This window comes from Lepidochelys kempii, chromosome 4 (genome assembly GCF_965140285.1).
Source record: "Lepidochelys kempii isolate rLepKem1 chromosome 4, rLepKem1.hap1, whole genome shotgun sequence".
NCBI classification, from domain to species: domain Eukaryota; kingdom Metazoa; phylum Chordata; order Testudines; family Cheloniidae; genus Lepidochelys; species Lepidochelys kempii.
In genome coordinates this window covers 97,505,538-97,518,670 of record NC_136383.1, presented here as the reverse complement: position 1 = coordinate 97,518,670, position 13,133 = coordinate 97,505,538, and the positions used below count along the sequence as shown (strand labels likewise).

At 37.6% G+C, this 13,133-nt stretch overlaps 2 protein-coding genes across 3 annotated transcripts in view; one reads left to right on the top strand and one right to left on the bottom strand.

Annotated features, from left to right (window-relative positions):
• The window catches only part of WDR19 (WD repeat domain 19), a 126,029-nt gene extending 121,243 nt beyond the window's left edge, over positions 1–4,786 (top strand). The window contains exons 37-38 of the transcript XR_012158692.2: positions 1,801–1,900; positions 3,536–4,786. The gene's annotated coding sequence lies outside the window, so the exon portion shown is untranslated. The remainder of the gene's footprint in view (positions 1–1,800; positions 1,901–3,535) is intronic.
• RFC1 (replication factor C subunit 1) overlaps positions 1–13,133 on the bottom strand; it is a 72,396-nt gene that overhangs the window by 12,026 nt on the left and 47,237 nt on the right. For both annotated transcript variants that reach the window (XM_073342270.2, XM_073342271.1), the window contains exons 6-12: positions 10,476–10,550; positions 7,519–7,596; positions 5,680–5,767; positions 5,281–5,558; positions 3,827–3,934; positions 2,918–3,097; positions 1,065–1,169 (exon numbers count right to left, since the gene is read on the bottom strand). In XM_073342270.2, the coding sequence (XP_073198371.1) occupies positions 1,065–1,169; positions 2,918–3,097; positions 3,827–3,934; positions 5,281–5,558; positions 5,680–5,767; positions 7,519–7,596; positions 10,476–10,550 (912 nt within the window). The remainder of the gene's footprint in view (positions 1–1,064; positions 1,170–2,917; positions 3,098–3,826; positions 3,935–5,280; positions 5,559–5,679; positions 5,768–7,518; positions 7,597–10,475; positions 10,551–13,133) is intronic.

The following is a 13,133-nucleotide window of genomic DNA, read 5'->3' as shown; positions in this document are numbered from 1 at the left end:
GTAGTTTGACGCTGGGGAATGCAGCCCATGGAAGAGAAAAGGGCAGCAAACTACAACTCCTATGGTGGCATTTCAAAATTGAAATGTTTTGTTTTTTGAACAAAAAGTCAAAATTGCCTGTGGAAAACAGATACTTTCCATGAAAAATGTAGCTGAGTCAAAAGCCCAAATTTCCATCAAAAAAACATTTTGGAGCTCTGTGATACCTCCAAAGAAACACACACAGTTCCAAACTTAGGTATGTATGAGGATGGCAAGCCCATGACTGGATTACAACAGGAACACAAAAAAAAGAGTCTCAGCGTTAGACGGATATAAAATTAAAAATAAAAAACATTACATTTCAGCTGCTAGTCACATGAGAAATAGCAAGAGAGTGTCTACTTTCAGTTTGGAAGCCATGGCAGTACTTCTAGAAAACTGAATACTGTTTGCCTTGTCATTGTAGACTGAGCTTAAACACACCGTAAAATAAATTGTATAGCATTCATTAACATTAGTTTATTTAGATTACGATTACTTAAAGTTTGCACAGAGGAGTGACAATGTAACAGCACTACATAAATGCTAAATTTATCATATGCCATTTGCGCTTAATTACCCTAAATTTGCAATAGGGTCTCAGATTTGAATTATGGCCTTGATGTCGTACAGTATCAATCATCTTCAATTAGACAGCAACAAATGTAAAATTGTGTAGACTTGCTAGAGCTATTACATTTTAAAGGATAAACAATTAGTTAAATTTATTAAATTTATTTGATTTCCCCTGAATATACTCATTCCTCAGACAGGCAGCTCCACTAGAGGGAGTGTGAGAGTGTATTAAATAGGTTAAAAAAAAATCTGATAAAACCAAAGCAAAAGTGAATAAAAGGAAGTCGTCTTTTCCACAAAACTTGCATTTCCTCCCAAAGAGAAGTCAGAGTGATGGAAACATGTCTGACTACATAAAGCCAGTCTGAAACTGCCAAAGGATGGGACGGATGGACGGGCAGACAAACAAAGGCACCATATTAGCTGACAGTGCTTTAAGAAATAAATTAAGTTTATTTTGTACAAACCTCTGCTTCAGCTGCTAATTCATATTTGGACTTTTTGCCTGGCATAGTTCGAATCAGATCAAATAGGCCATCCTCATGAATAATTTTTGTCCCTAATGTTGATGCCTAGACCAGAAAGATTAATCAATCAATTGCATTTAAACTGCTTTACAGAAGTGAATTATGTATGTAATTATTAAGTTTGGAAACACAAGCCATGTCAAAAAGCTGTATAATAAGTGTCTACTCACATTACAGTTACAGTTTTAAAAACAAAATTAATACCAAACATATAGCCTATAATTGACACAAATGAGACTAGGAGGAGAGTAAGGTATGTGTGGTTGTTTCTAGTAGTAATATAAAAACAAAAACATTGTATATTACAGTAAGATATTTAAATGATTTATACTCCGATTATAGAACGGTGACATTTGAAAAAAGTTACCTGAAACTAATTTACATACCTAGAATGTTTTTTTAATTTTAAATTTTCCTAGAAATTAACTTTTCAATATCCATTCCAAGTAGCAATAAGACACTTCAGAGAACAATCTGATGGGGCTGATTAATTTACACCTTCAGATTCATTTCTTGTCTCACCACACACCTTCAGTGCACATTAATCAGAACTATCCTAGACTCATGTCTTATTGCTCATTGAATGTCTTCAGTATTGTAAAGATATTTAATCATGTCTGAAGCCTTCAAAGGTACATACAACACAGTATTAATATTATTTTATGTAAATTAACAGAAGCACCACTGTAATTTAGCACCGCTGTCAACTCTGGGCCTATTCCTGGTCTCACACACAGAAGAGAGTGCACTACATCAGATATACTGTCTGTACATATGTGAGTATGGATGAGCCCTCAAAACTACTGTAAAAAATTGACGGTACTGGTAGAAAAATAAGGAAGTCAGTGTTACCTTTAAGTCATAACTGAGACACTATCTGAAATTACTAGTACAAAGAAAATCTATTAATAAACACCATTTTTTCTTTTAGAAAAATTACTTAGTATTTCATTTTTCCCCCCCTTAAAATATGCATTTTGGGGAGAATTCTCTGGTTTTGGAAGGGAAATGTAAATGATGATAAATTTACATATGGGTACAATGTTTTGGAAGGGAGAAAAGTTACTTAAAATTAAGCACCAATGTTGACACAAGAACAGCTGGATATAAGCTCGCCATCAACAAGTTTAGGCTTGAAATTAGACAAAGGTTTCTAACCATCAGAGGAGTGAAGTTCTGAAACTGCCTTCCAAGGGAAGTGGTGGGGGCAAAAACCTAACTGGCCTCAAGACTTAACTTGATACATTTATGGAGAGGATGGTATGATTAGACCGCCTACAATGGCATGTAGCTGATCTGCAACTGCTAGCAGCAAATATCCCCAATGGCCAATGATGAGACACTAGATGGGATGGGCTGAGTTACTACAGAGCATTCTTTCCCAGGTGGTGTCTGGTTGTTGGGTATTGCTAAAATGCTCAGGGTCCAACTGATCACCATATCTGAGGTTGAGAAGAAATTTTCCCCCAGGTCAGATTGACAGAGACCCGGGGATTTTCGCCTTCCTCTGGAGCATGGGGCACAGGTCACTTGCAGGTTTAAACAGGTTTTAAATCATTTAAAGTGTAAATGATGAATTATTTGTAACTTGAAGTCTTTAGATCATGATTTGAGGACTTCAGTAACTCAGCTATAAGTTATAGGTTTATTAAAGGAGTAGATGGGCAAGGTTCTGTGGCCTGCAATGTGCAGAAGGTCAGACTAGATGATCATGATGGTCCCTTCTGGCCTTAAAGTCTATGAGTGAATTAACGTGTGTATTTCGTTCTTGGACCATGCATAGTAGCACTTACCTTCTCACATTTAGACTGGCCACAGTCACGTCCCATAATGAGATAGTTTGTCTTCTTGCTCACATTACCAGTCACTTTTCCTCCATAACGCTCAATTAAAGACTTGGCCTCATCTCGTTCAATAGACTCCAGGACTCCTGTAATTACGAACGTCAGGCCCTCCAAGCAGTTTTCAGCTCCCTAAGAATCAAATATTAAGCAGTATCGCTTGATGCACTTACAACAAAATGTCTTCCCGTTACAAAAATTATTTCTTCAATACCTTGGTTTGTCAAGTACTGTTTAGTTAGCCGAGACTGTAAGCAGCCATAAACAATCAAATGGCTAATCAGAGTCAGAACTGCTTGGCACTTTTAGCTAAAACTGAGTGGGGAAATTCTATTGCTATAGGCATCAACATCCTGTGCTTGAAGCACTGCAAACCACTGGCAGTTACTTTCTTCGAACAGCAGGGCAATCGTTTTCCACTATAAACATCAAAAATCAATATATAAATCAAATATTATCCTAAGGGTTTCCAAGCTGTGACATTTAGATTTCTTAGTTTGTGCGGTTTATTTTTACATAAAAAGGTATGGCTTTTATTTTGTAAGGACTTTAATTTTTTTTTTTTTTTAGGTCTGTTTTTCTTGGCTCAAAACAATTGGCTCGCTCCAAAATCCTGCAGTCCTGGAAATGAGCTCAACAATGAGAGAGAATTGTAGAACCCAACAAGCCATTTTCACAAGCATTTTTCAACACTACAAAAATTGAAGTTTCTAGTGCATATTTTACAGATTAGAAATCTATTGTCAAAATATTTCTTAATTGGGTCTTGCCTTAGGTAATTTATATCTGGAGGACCTTGATATACGTTAATGTTACACACACAAAATGCTGTAATTCTTCTAAAGCCAAACTGGGACTTACTTGCGGTATCTCTTTGGAACCTAGTGCTTTTGGACCCTCTCGATTAAGGAAGCTTCGATATGCCTGGTAGTTGACTCGTTTCTTTTCAGAGTCCTCAGGACTGATAGACTTTGAAAGAAGAAATTTACTATAAGCAAGGAAACAATCAAACTCAGGCTTTACTTTCTTTAAAGTTTCCAAATAGCTTTTTTGTGCGTAAAAGGAGAAGCAAATCCTAGGGCTCATTTTTAAATGCTGACATGTAACTAGCAGCAACACTGGTCTTTACAAAAGGAAAATAACTCTACAGTACGGCAACACACCTCTTTAAATGTGTGAAAAGTAATTCACTGTTTATGTTAGGGCTCCTCCAGACATGGAGTTATTCCCTAATAACTATCCACTTAAAACTCAAACCCTAGCGTAATCCAGAATATTTTTCATGTGTAGACATGCCCTAAATTGATACACACAACCAATATATTTTGCTAAGCTTCAGATGCGTCAGTCTTTTATTCATAAAAAAACTAAAAAGTTAAAAGAGACCTATTAGAGAATCCTGGCCTTTCTCCTCGTAAATTCAATATTGTCTATTTCTCTTCACAAACACAGGGGATGATTTTGGGTACGCATTTAAAACTTTAGAGATAGATAGATTTTCAGCTGCTGGGGGTGGGGAGGTAGGAAATGATCTTCAGAATCATATCTCAAATCAACATTTAACTACTGGTAATTTAAGATTAGCAGATTCTGACATTTCAGTGTCTAGGATTAAAAACAAGAAAGGTGGGAATTGTTGAAAAGCTGACTATGCTGTGCTTAAGTCTGCATTTCTTATATATTTATTAACATGTATTCTAAATGAACTTCCTCCTGTGTCACCTAGTGCATCCTGTCATCGAGAATGCAGTAAGAACAATCTTCAGATCTATACCATGTATAGCACCACGCACATAACAAATAAAGTCTAGGTGTCTAGGAGATAAAGAAATTAACATTGGTTGTTTTCTGTTAATATATTTCCATACCAAAGATTCAAAAAGCCATCAACCTCTGAGATCTCTTTGGTCACCAAGAAAGCCCTCACTCACCACCAACTCCACCTCCTCCCCAATTTCTGCATTATGTAGCTATTCAGACAAGTGTTTTCTTCCCACAGAACTTTTTTAATCGATCTTTCTGTGTTTGTATGCCATTTAAGAAGTGCTTGTTAATTAGATCTGTTAATTCCTAGCCTCATTTTATCAATATTCCTCTAGCTAATTTTTTTCTTGTTTTTGACACACTTATTGGAGACTTAAAACCTCGCTAGAAATTGGACTTCCTGAAATTAGAAGTTCTCCAGGAAACTCAAAGGCAAACATATTGCCCAGCAACAATAGTTAGATGAGGAGGATGGTAAAAAGAAAAAACAAACTCTTCATATCCTTGTGTCAGCACCAAGCCCTAGTGAACTCCTCATGAAAGGTCCCTACCTCAGGCTTTTGGGGAGAAACTTTCTGTTTCTTTGGCGTCCTCTTCTCTTCCTTTCCTGAAATGATTTTTTCTTTGGTCACTGCACTGGGAGTCTCTCTCTCCTTTTTACTGCTCTCTTCTTTTTGTTTCAGAGCCACCAGCTTAGAGCTAGGTTTCAAAGGCAAGGTCTTATTCTCTGAGTGTACAGCTTTACCAACAGAAGTTTCTGGATGTGGACAAGATGGTCTTGTACTTTCAGATTTAGTTTGTTCCTTCGCACTATAATTCCTTGTGTCATCTGTTGAGTTTGATGTTTCCCCCAGAAAAAAAAAAGGGGAGGGGGGAAAATGTGTGTTAACAGGAGAACCTTCATATTATAGATTAGTGAGTGCTAAGGTTTTTCTGTATGCTAGCATTACCTTTTTGAGACGGTTTATGTTTTTCTGTTGCGTTTGAACTGGTCTTGGTTGTCGAAATGGTTAGCTTCTCTTCCAGATCTTTTCGAGCCTAAACAAAACATGAACAAAATAACAGAGTAAGAAATTTACATGCTCTAAACAGTAGTTAACTGAGACTTCTGCAGGTTCAAAACATCTCTCTCCATTTCTGAAAGCCGTCTTTGAGGTCTGAATGGCACTGATTAAAAGGTTAGTCCCGCCACTGGTTAGAACAGGATTTATTACATACACTTTCGGAAAGGATAGCTAAGCAGGGGAGCTTTTTAGGGTCAAATTCTGCCCTCATGCATGCACCCAACTCCCCCTTATGCCAATAGGAGCATATACCTAGAACCTCTGCTGAGAAAATTTGGCCCTAGTTCAGTTCATTTGGGAAGCTTAGAGAAATAGGACTTTGTGCTTTCATTTATTAACTTCAAAGATAATTACTGCTAACTAGCTTAAAGGCAATAATCCCATGTACTGTAAAGCATGGGTAGGTGTTCTCTTTCCGATTCACATCTGGTCTATTTTAAGTTTGAGTGTGTGATTTGTTTCAAAATAAATCAAGAAAGCAGAAAATCATAACAGATTTTACAATCCTATTTTTGTGTACGTTTTAACACTGGTGGGCAATGCCAGACATTCACTTACCAGGTACACTAAAGCAGAGGGCCCACACCTATAGGGGTGAGAGACAATTTCATATTCTATGTCCAATCAATCCTTGGCTTCTCTGTTGAGATTGCCAACACTCATGCTAGTCAGTAACAAATAAGGTGGTGGTTTTGTGATGTGGACCCTCACTTTAGATCAGCAACTCAATTTCACCTCAAGTACTAAATCGCCAAACAGTCTACCAATCTGGGCTGAATTTAAAGTGGGGACCTACATGGTGACAGGAAACTGGTAAGAAGATGCACAGAACCTAAGCCATTCAGTCCTCTGTTGTAAGATTCCATTTCTATATTGATAAGATTTTGCTACATAATTGCCTATAGAACACATTATTCAAAGCAGCAATATAACTTTTCGATTTAATCTGATTTTTTTTCCCCACATGAACCTCTTCGGTCTTCATTATTTTAAATCTTAAATTTTAACCTTGTTCTGCATTTTGAATCTCAATCAACCACAAACTGCAAAACTGCTACTTCACAAAATCAGTTTCAAAACTAAGGCCAGGTCTACGCTAAAAAGTTAGCGTAAGGCAGCTGCGTCACTTGGAGGTGTAAAAAATCCAAGGCCCTGAGCAAAGTAGTTGAGTTGATCTAACACCCTGTAGACAGCACTAGGTCAATGGAAGAATTCCCTCTTTGGAGAGACAAATTTACCATAATGACGAGAGAACCGCTCCTATCACTGTAGCGAGGGTCTGTACTGAAACGCTACAGCAGCACAGATGCAGCTATGCCATTGCAGTGGTTTAAGTGTAGACACAGCCTTAGGCTCTGTCTTGTAAGTTTTGACTAGCCACCAACAGAACACAGTAACAGTTTCAAAGGAAGCAGACAACCCACTCAACTACAAGGATAAAAAGCAACACATCTGGCTGATACTAAGAGAGGACGGTGCTTACTGAGTGAGGGAAGAGCAAGCCAAGAGGAAGGAAAAAGTGGGCATGACCTTTTCAATCCCACAACCTAATGTTTCTTTCAAGAATGCCTCCCCATGGATCTCCATAAAATACATGCATGGTCAAAAGATATAGTGGGTTTTTTTTAAAAAAAGAAAAAAATACAATGCAATCCAGAGTCACAAAAACATTTTAGTTTTAAAAATATTTTCATTTTTAAAACAAAGTTTATAAAAATAACCCACCTTTTTCTTCTTTGGTGTTTCATCCAACATGGCCAGAGTTCTGGCAAATTCTTCATCCTCATGCAGTTGTCTCTCTAGCTGTGAAGAAAAGAGAATACCCAGGTTTTTGTCAACAGAATTAAACTAAAAGGATAGGCAGTGGCATTTTATACAACCTCTTGTTCAAGATCAAAAATTCACTGAACACATGGACCGAGACAATATTCAGTTTTAATCAAATACCCTACCAAAAGGGAATACTGCTGTATTGGATTTCTCCAAATGCTACAAAATGACTTATTTTCCCCAACAGTATTCAACTCAGTGAAAGGATATTTGTAATGCAATAACCCACTATACAAAGAAACGAGCTACCTAGCTATAGGGAATAGAATTGTGCAATCCCATTATTAACAAAACTTTCTGTCCCTCTGAATACTTTTATTATGAAACAACCTTGTTAATGCATTACACAACTAAAATTTGAAAGGAAGTCAGGATCACACTACTGACAACCTGTTACAGGGGAGCTACCTGCTGGTTTCAGAGATCCTCTTTCAGAATTGGTGTCAGAAACAAAGCCTGTTCTGTGTTAGCACATCTCCACAATGAACGTGGTCATCTTAATGCCAGTTCTCTTATTCCAAGAGAGTAGATTTTTACAAATAAAGACCCTGACCCTTGCCTGGCTCTTGCTCTTCAATGCAATTTAGCAACAATCTGACATATTAGACAGATGCAAGTCCAGCAGAAAAATATAAATAGCAATTTCAACAAAACGGATTTCCTCCAGTAAAAAAAAAGAAAGTCCAGGTCCACACATTTCCTGAGATTCCATTTGCAATTAATATTACCTCGTGCCAAATAAAAACAAAGCCTAGTTAGGAACAAATGAAGGAAAACCTAACACAATAAATGCAACATCTACAACAGTGACAGGCATCCTCGTTACCATATTATCATCTAATATTTTGCCTTAGGGCAAACATTTGTTCTTCCTGACTAAGGTGTTTATTGATAATACCTGTATTCCACATTACAAATCAAATCCTTTTACAACAGCAAGTAAATTGACCTAATCTAAGATCAAACATGCCCTTTCTGCCGGATTCAAACAGATGACTTCATAAGTCCAAGTATACCACAGGGACTATTTTCTATGTAACCATAACACCGGTAGTACGCTAAAGCTGACGAATGGCATCTATCTTCCCTGCTTCCAGCAGAAAGAATAAAAAGAAAAAAGAAAAAAAAGACAAACAATATCATCAATGTAAATGGGGTATTTAAGGCAAAGATGCACGAATTGTATCCACAGAGCATCTCTGTTACATTTCTTGTGTAAGGGAGTGGTAGTGCTAGAGGTATTAGGAATTTAAAGAAAATACGCGTGGTTTTTCCTAAAACAGACTATTTCACATCAAAAGTTAACCCTATTAGAATATTAGTTTCTGGTAAGGTCAAAGAGGATGTATGCTTTTTAAATGCATATAAACATTTATTTCACAGGATGCTTATGCATTACACATTTCCATGTATCTGCATTAAACATAAATCAGCCAATCTTCCCTTCAAAGAAAACAAGAACTCATTTTGACAGGTATGTAGGGTGACCAGACAGCAAATGTGAAAAATCGAGACCGCAGAGGCAGGTAATAGGAGCCTATATAAGAAAAAGACCCAAAAATCGGGGCTGTCCCTATAAAATCGGGTACAGGTATGCATTCCCCCAATATAAACAGATTAATCTGGTGTTTATAAAGTTAAATACAGTACCCATGCGTAAGAACGCTATACCTTTCCAGGAGTGCATGGAGATCAAGAGACCATCAAATGAAATGGTCATGGATGGCAGTGATCTTTTTTGAGATGGAGTATGCATTAGAGACAGACTTAGGGCTTGGCTATACTTTCAGATGTAGAGCGCTGGGAATTGTGTTTACACTGTCAGCTGCAAGTGCAGTGGCATGGCCACATTAACAGCTCTTGCAACACCACAGACAGCAATGCATTGTGGTTGCTATCCCAGTGTGGGCAAGGGGCTGCAGCGTGCTTTTCAAATGGGGGGGGTAGTGTGACAGGGAGTGTGTTGTGTGTATGTGGGGGGAGAGACCGTGTGTTTTGGGGGGCGCAGAGAGAGTGTCAGCATGCTGTCTTGTAAGTTCAGACAGCAGCAAACCCTCTCTCTCTCACACACACACACACCCCCACACACACCCCTACCTGGGCAGCAGCATTCCACAGTAATGGTTTGCTTTGTCCCAGTGCAGATAAACATGCCAGCTGTCAGAAACAGAGCTTTGAAAGGGGATATCCACATGCCTGCAGCCAAATTCAAAACAATGACAAGAGTGGCCACTTGACTGCAGGGGATTATGGGACATTTACGGAGGCCAATCACAGCGCAGTAATGCAAAAAGTCATCCACACCAACACCCAGGCGTTTCAGCCAGGGCGCAGCAAGCTTTACGCTTCTCATGGAGGTGGATTACCAGGAGCGCTCCAGCTGCAGAGTCCAGGCGCTCTAAGTACCTTGCCAGTGTGGACACCTCAGGAGTTAGGGCGCCCGGGGCTGATTTAATGCGCTCTAACTTGCAAGTGTAGCCAAGCCCAGAGACAGAGAGAGATACAAGGGAGTGGGAATGAAGATCAGATTTGAAAGGGAGGAGTTAGTAGAGACAGATAAGGGTGTGGGGAAGGGATGTAGGAAGGCAGAGATTAGGGTAGATATGGCTCCATTCACAATACTAAAATAATGTGCACAAAATAACCTTGCATATATGAACTTTATTGTTGAAATATATTTTTTAAGACTACATAAAATCAGTTTTCCCTTTCCAAGCCACTACAGCAGCAAATTCACAGAATTGCTCAACTCAAAACACAACCCAGCTATTTTGTTGTCAGGCAAAGGCTGTTAAAGAGGACTCATCAATCGGGGGGTCAAAGAGCCAGGGCAATGTGTTTACAAAGTTTACCTCTGAATCTTCCTCTAACTGCAGTTGCTTAGCAATAGCCTCATCTTCTAGCAATGAATCTCTGCTTTGTGAAGGCTGCATTTCAAAAAAAGAAAAACAAAATCAACAGTTCAAATTGTTGCCATTATCTATAAAGGTACCATGAGATACAGTTGTATTAATCATGAAGAGTATATTTCTTCTAGCATAATCTAGTTACATACCAACATGACAAAGGCCAAAAGGACTGGGAATGGGAATGAGCATTTTATTCATACCTCACTAATCTGAATTCATCCCAGGTTAACAGTCACCATTCAGAATACCAAATGAAATTAAGTGACCTCACTTATTTCCAAACTGATATCAGTTCACATTACTTGGCTTTAATAGGCATCCTTGTTTCCAAGTTCAGAAGAGAAGTCATTGATTAGGTTGTATGTGGAATATGAACTACCCCACCCTGCCTTCCCTCTGGCTCAAACATAATGGCAGGGCAATACAGGAAAGCCTGTGCTGCTGCTGCCTAAGCACCCTGTATACGTTCTGTTGATAAACAGAACTGTACACGCCATTTCTCTCAGGCTGGCACCTTTCACAAGCATTACAAATTTTCAATTTTAAGTCAAACCATTTTTTAGAAACTCAAGCTAATAAAAAGCCAAGAACCTTTATCATGAAAGTTGAACTTACAAATATAGAATTATGACCAAAAAGTAACTGCATTGAAAAATAAAATGTAAAACTTTGGAGCCTACAAATCCAATCAGTCCTACTTCAGCCAATCGTTCAGACAAACAAACATGGTGACAATTTGCAGGAGATAATGCTGCCCTTTTCTTGTTTACAAGGTCACCTGAAAGTGAGAACAGGTGTTTGCATGGCACCGTAGTAGCCGGTGTCACAAGATATTTATGTGCCAGATGCGCTAATTCATATGTCCCTTCATCTTCAACCACCATTCCATAGGAAATGCGTCCATGCTGGTGATGGATTCTGCTCAACAGCGATCTAAAGCAGAGTGCACCGACGCATGTTCATTTTCATCATCTGAGTCAGATGCCACCAGCAGAAGATTCATTTTCTTTTTTAGTGGTTCGGGTTCTGTAGTTTCCGCATCTGAGTGTTGTCCTTCTAAGACTTATGAATGCATGCTCCACAACTTGTCCCTCTCAGATTTTGGAAGGCACTTCTGATTCTTAAACCTTAGGTCGAGTGCTGTAGCTATTTTTAGAAATCTCACATCAGTATCTTCTTTGCATTTTGTAAAATCTGCTGTGAAAGGTATTCTTAAAACAAACATCTGCTGGGTCATCATCCTAGACCGCTACAACATGAAATACATGGCAGAATGTGGGTAAAACAGAGCCAAAGACATACAGTTCTCCCCCAAGGAGTTCAATCACAAATTTAATTAACGCATTATTTTTTAACAAGCATCATCAGCATGGAAGCATATCCTCTGGAATGGTGGCTGAAGCATGAAGGGGCATACGAATGTTTAGCATATCTGGCACATAAATACCTTGCAATGCCAGCTACAAAAGTGCCATGCGAACGCCTGTTCTCACTTTCAGGTGACATTGTAAATAAGAAGCAGGCGGCAGCATCTCCTGTAAATGTAAACAAACTTGTTTGTCTTAGCGATTGGCTGAACAAGAAGTAGGACTGAGTGGACTTGTAGGCTCTAAAGTTTTACATTTTGTTTTGTTTTGTTTTTGAGAGCAGTTATGTAACAACAAAAATCTACATTTGTAAGTTGCACTTCCATGATAAAGAGATTGCACTATAGTACTTGTATGAGATGAACTGAAAAATACTATTTCTTTTATCATTTTTACAGTGCAAATATTTGTAATAAAAATAATATAGTGAGCACTTCATATTCTGTGTTGTAATAGAAATCAATATATTTGAAAATGTAGAAAAACATCCAAAAATATTTAATAAATTTCAATTGGTATTCTATTGTTTGAACAGTGTGACTAATCGTGATAAAAAAAATTAATTAGGATTTAAAAAATTTAAGTTAATTGTGAATTAATTAGGATTTAAAAAATTTAAGTTAATTGTGTGAGTTAACTGTGATTAATTGACAGCCCTACTTATTAGGGTTTTTTTGTTTTGTTTTTTTTACACATGTAAAATAAACATACAGACGTTTAAGAAAAAAACTTGGACTTGGTAAGAACATGTTTTACTTTTTTTAAAACACGACAAATACTAAAAACTAGAGGGAAATGAGACCACTGATAGTTATTTAGTGTTATAACACCACTTGGTAAGATTAGTGGCTCTTCCACAGTTCTTCAGAGTGTTGGACAGGAGCAGAGGCTAGCAAAATGCTGACCTCCATTTTGCTGATGTTATTCTAAAGTGAGTATACTTAGAACTTGAATTTCTTCCATTGTTTAATTAAAGTTTTGTTTTCTTAGTAGTCTAAAATTTGTTTCCTATAATATGATGGAATACTTCAGAAATTTTATCCCTCCTCGTGCACCAAAACTTATGTTTTAATAATCACTAATTTAACAAAATGTTTGCTTTTTATTTATTATTAATGAATTGATTTCACAAAAATCTATAAATCAAAAAACCGTGCTAACCAAGTATACTACATATATTAGGATACTATTGGGAAGAACAGTAAAAACAACAACTATTTTCATGTAGAATGAT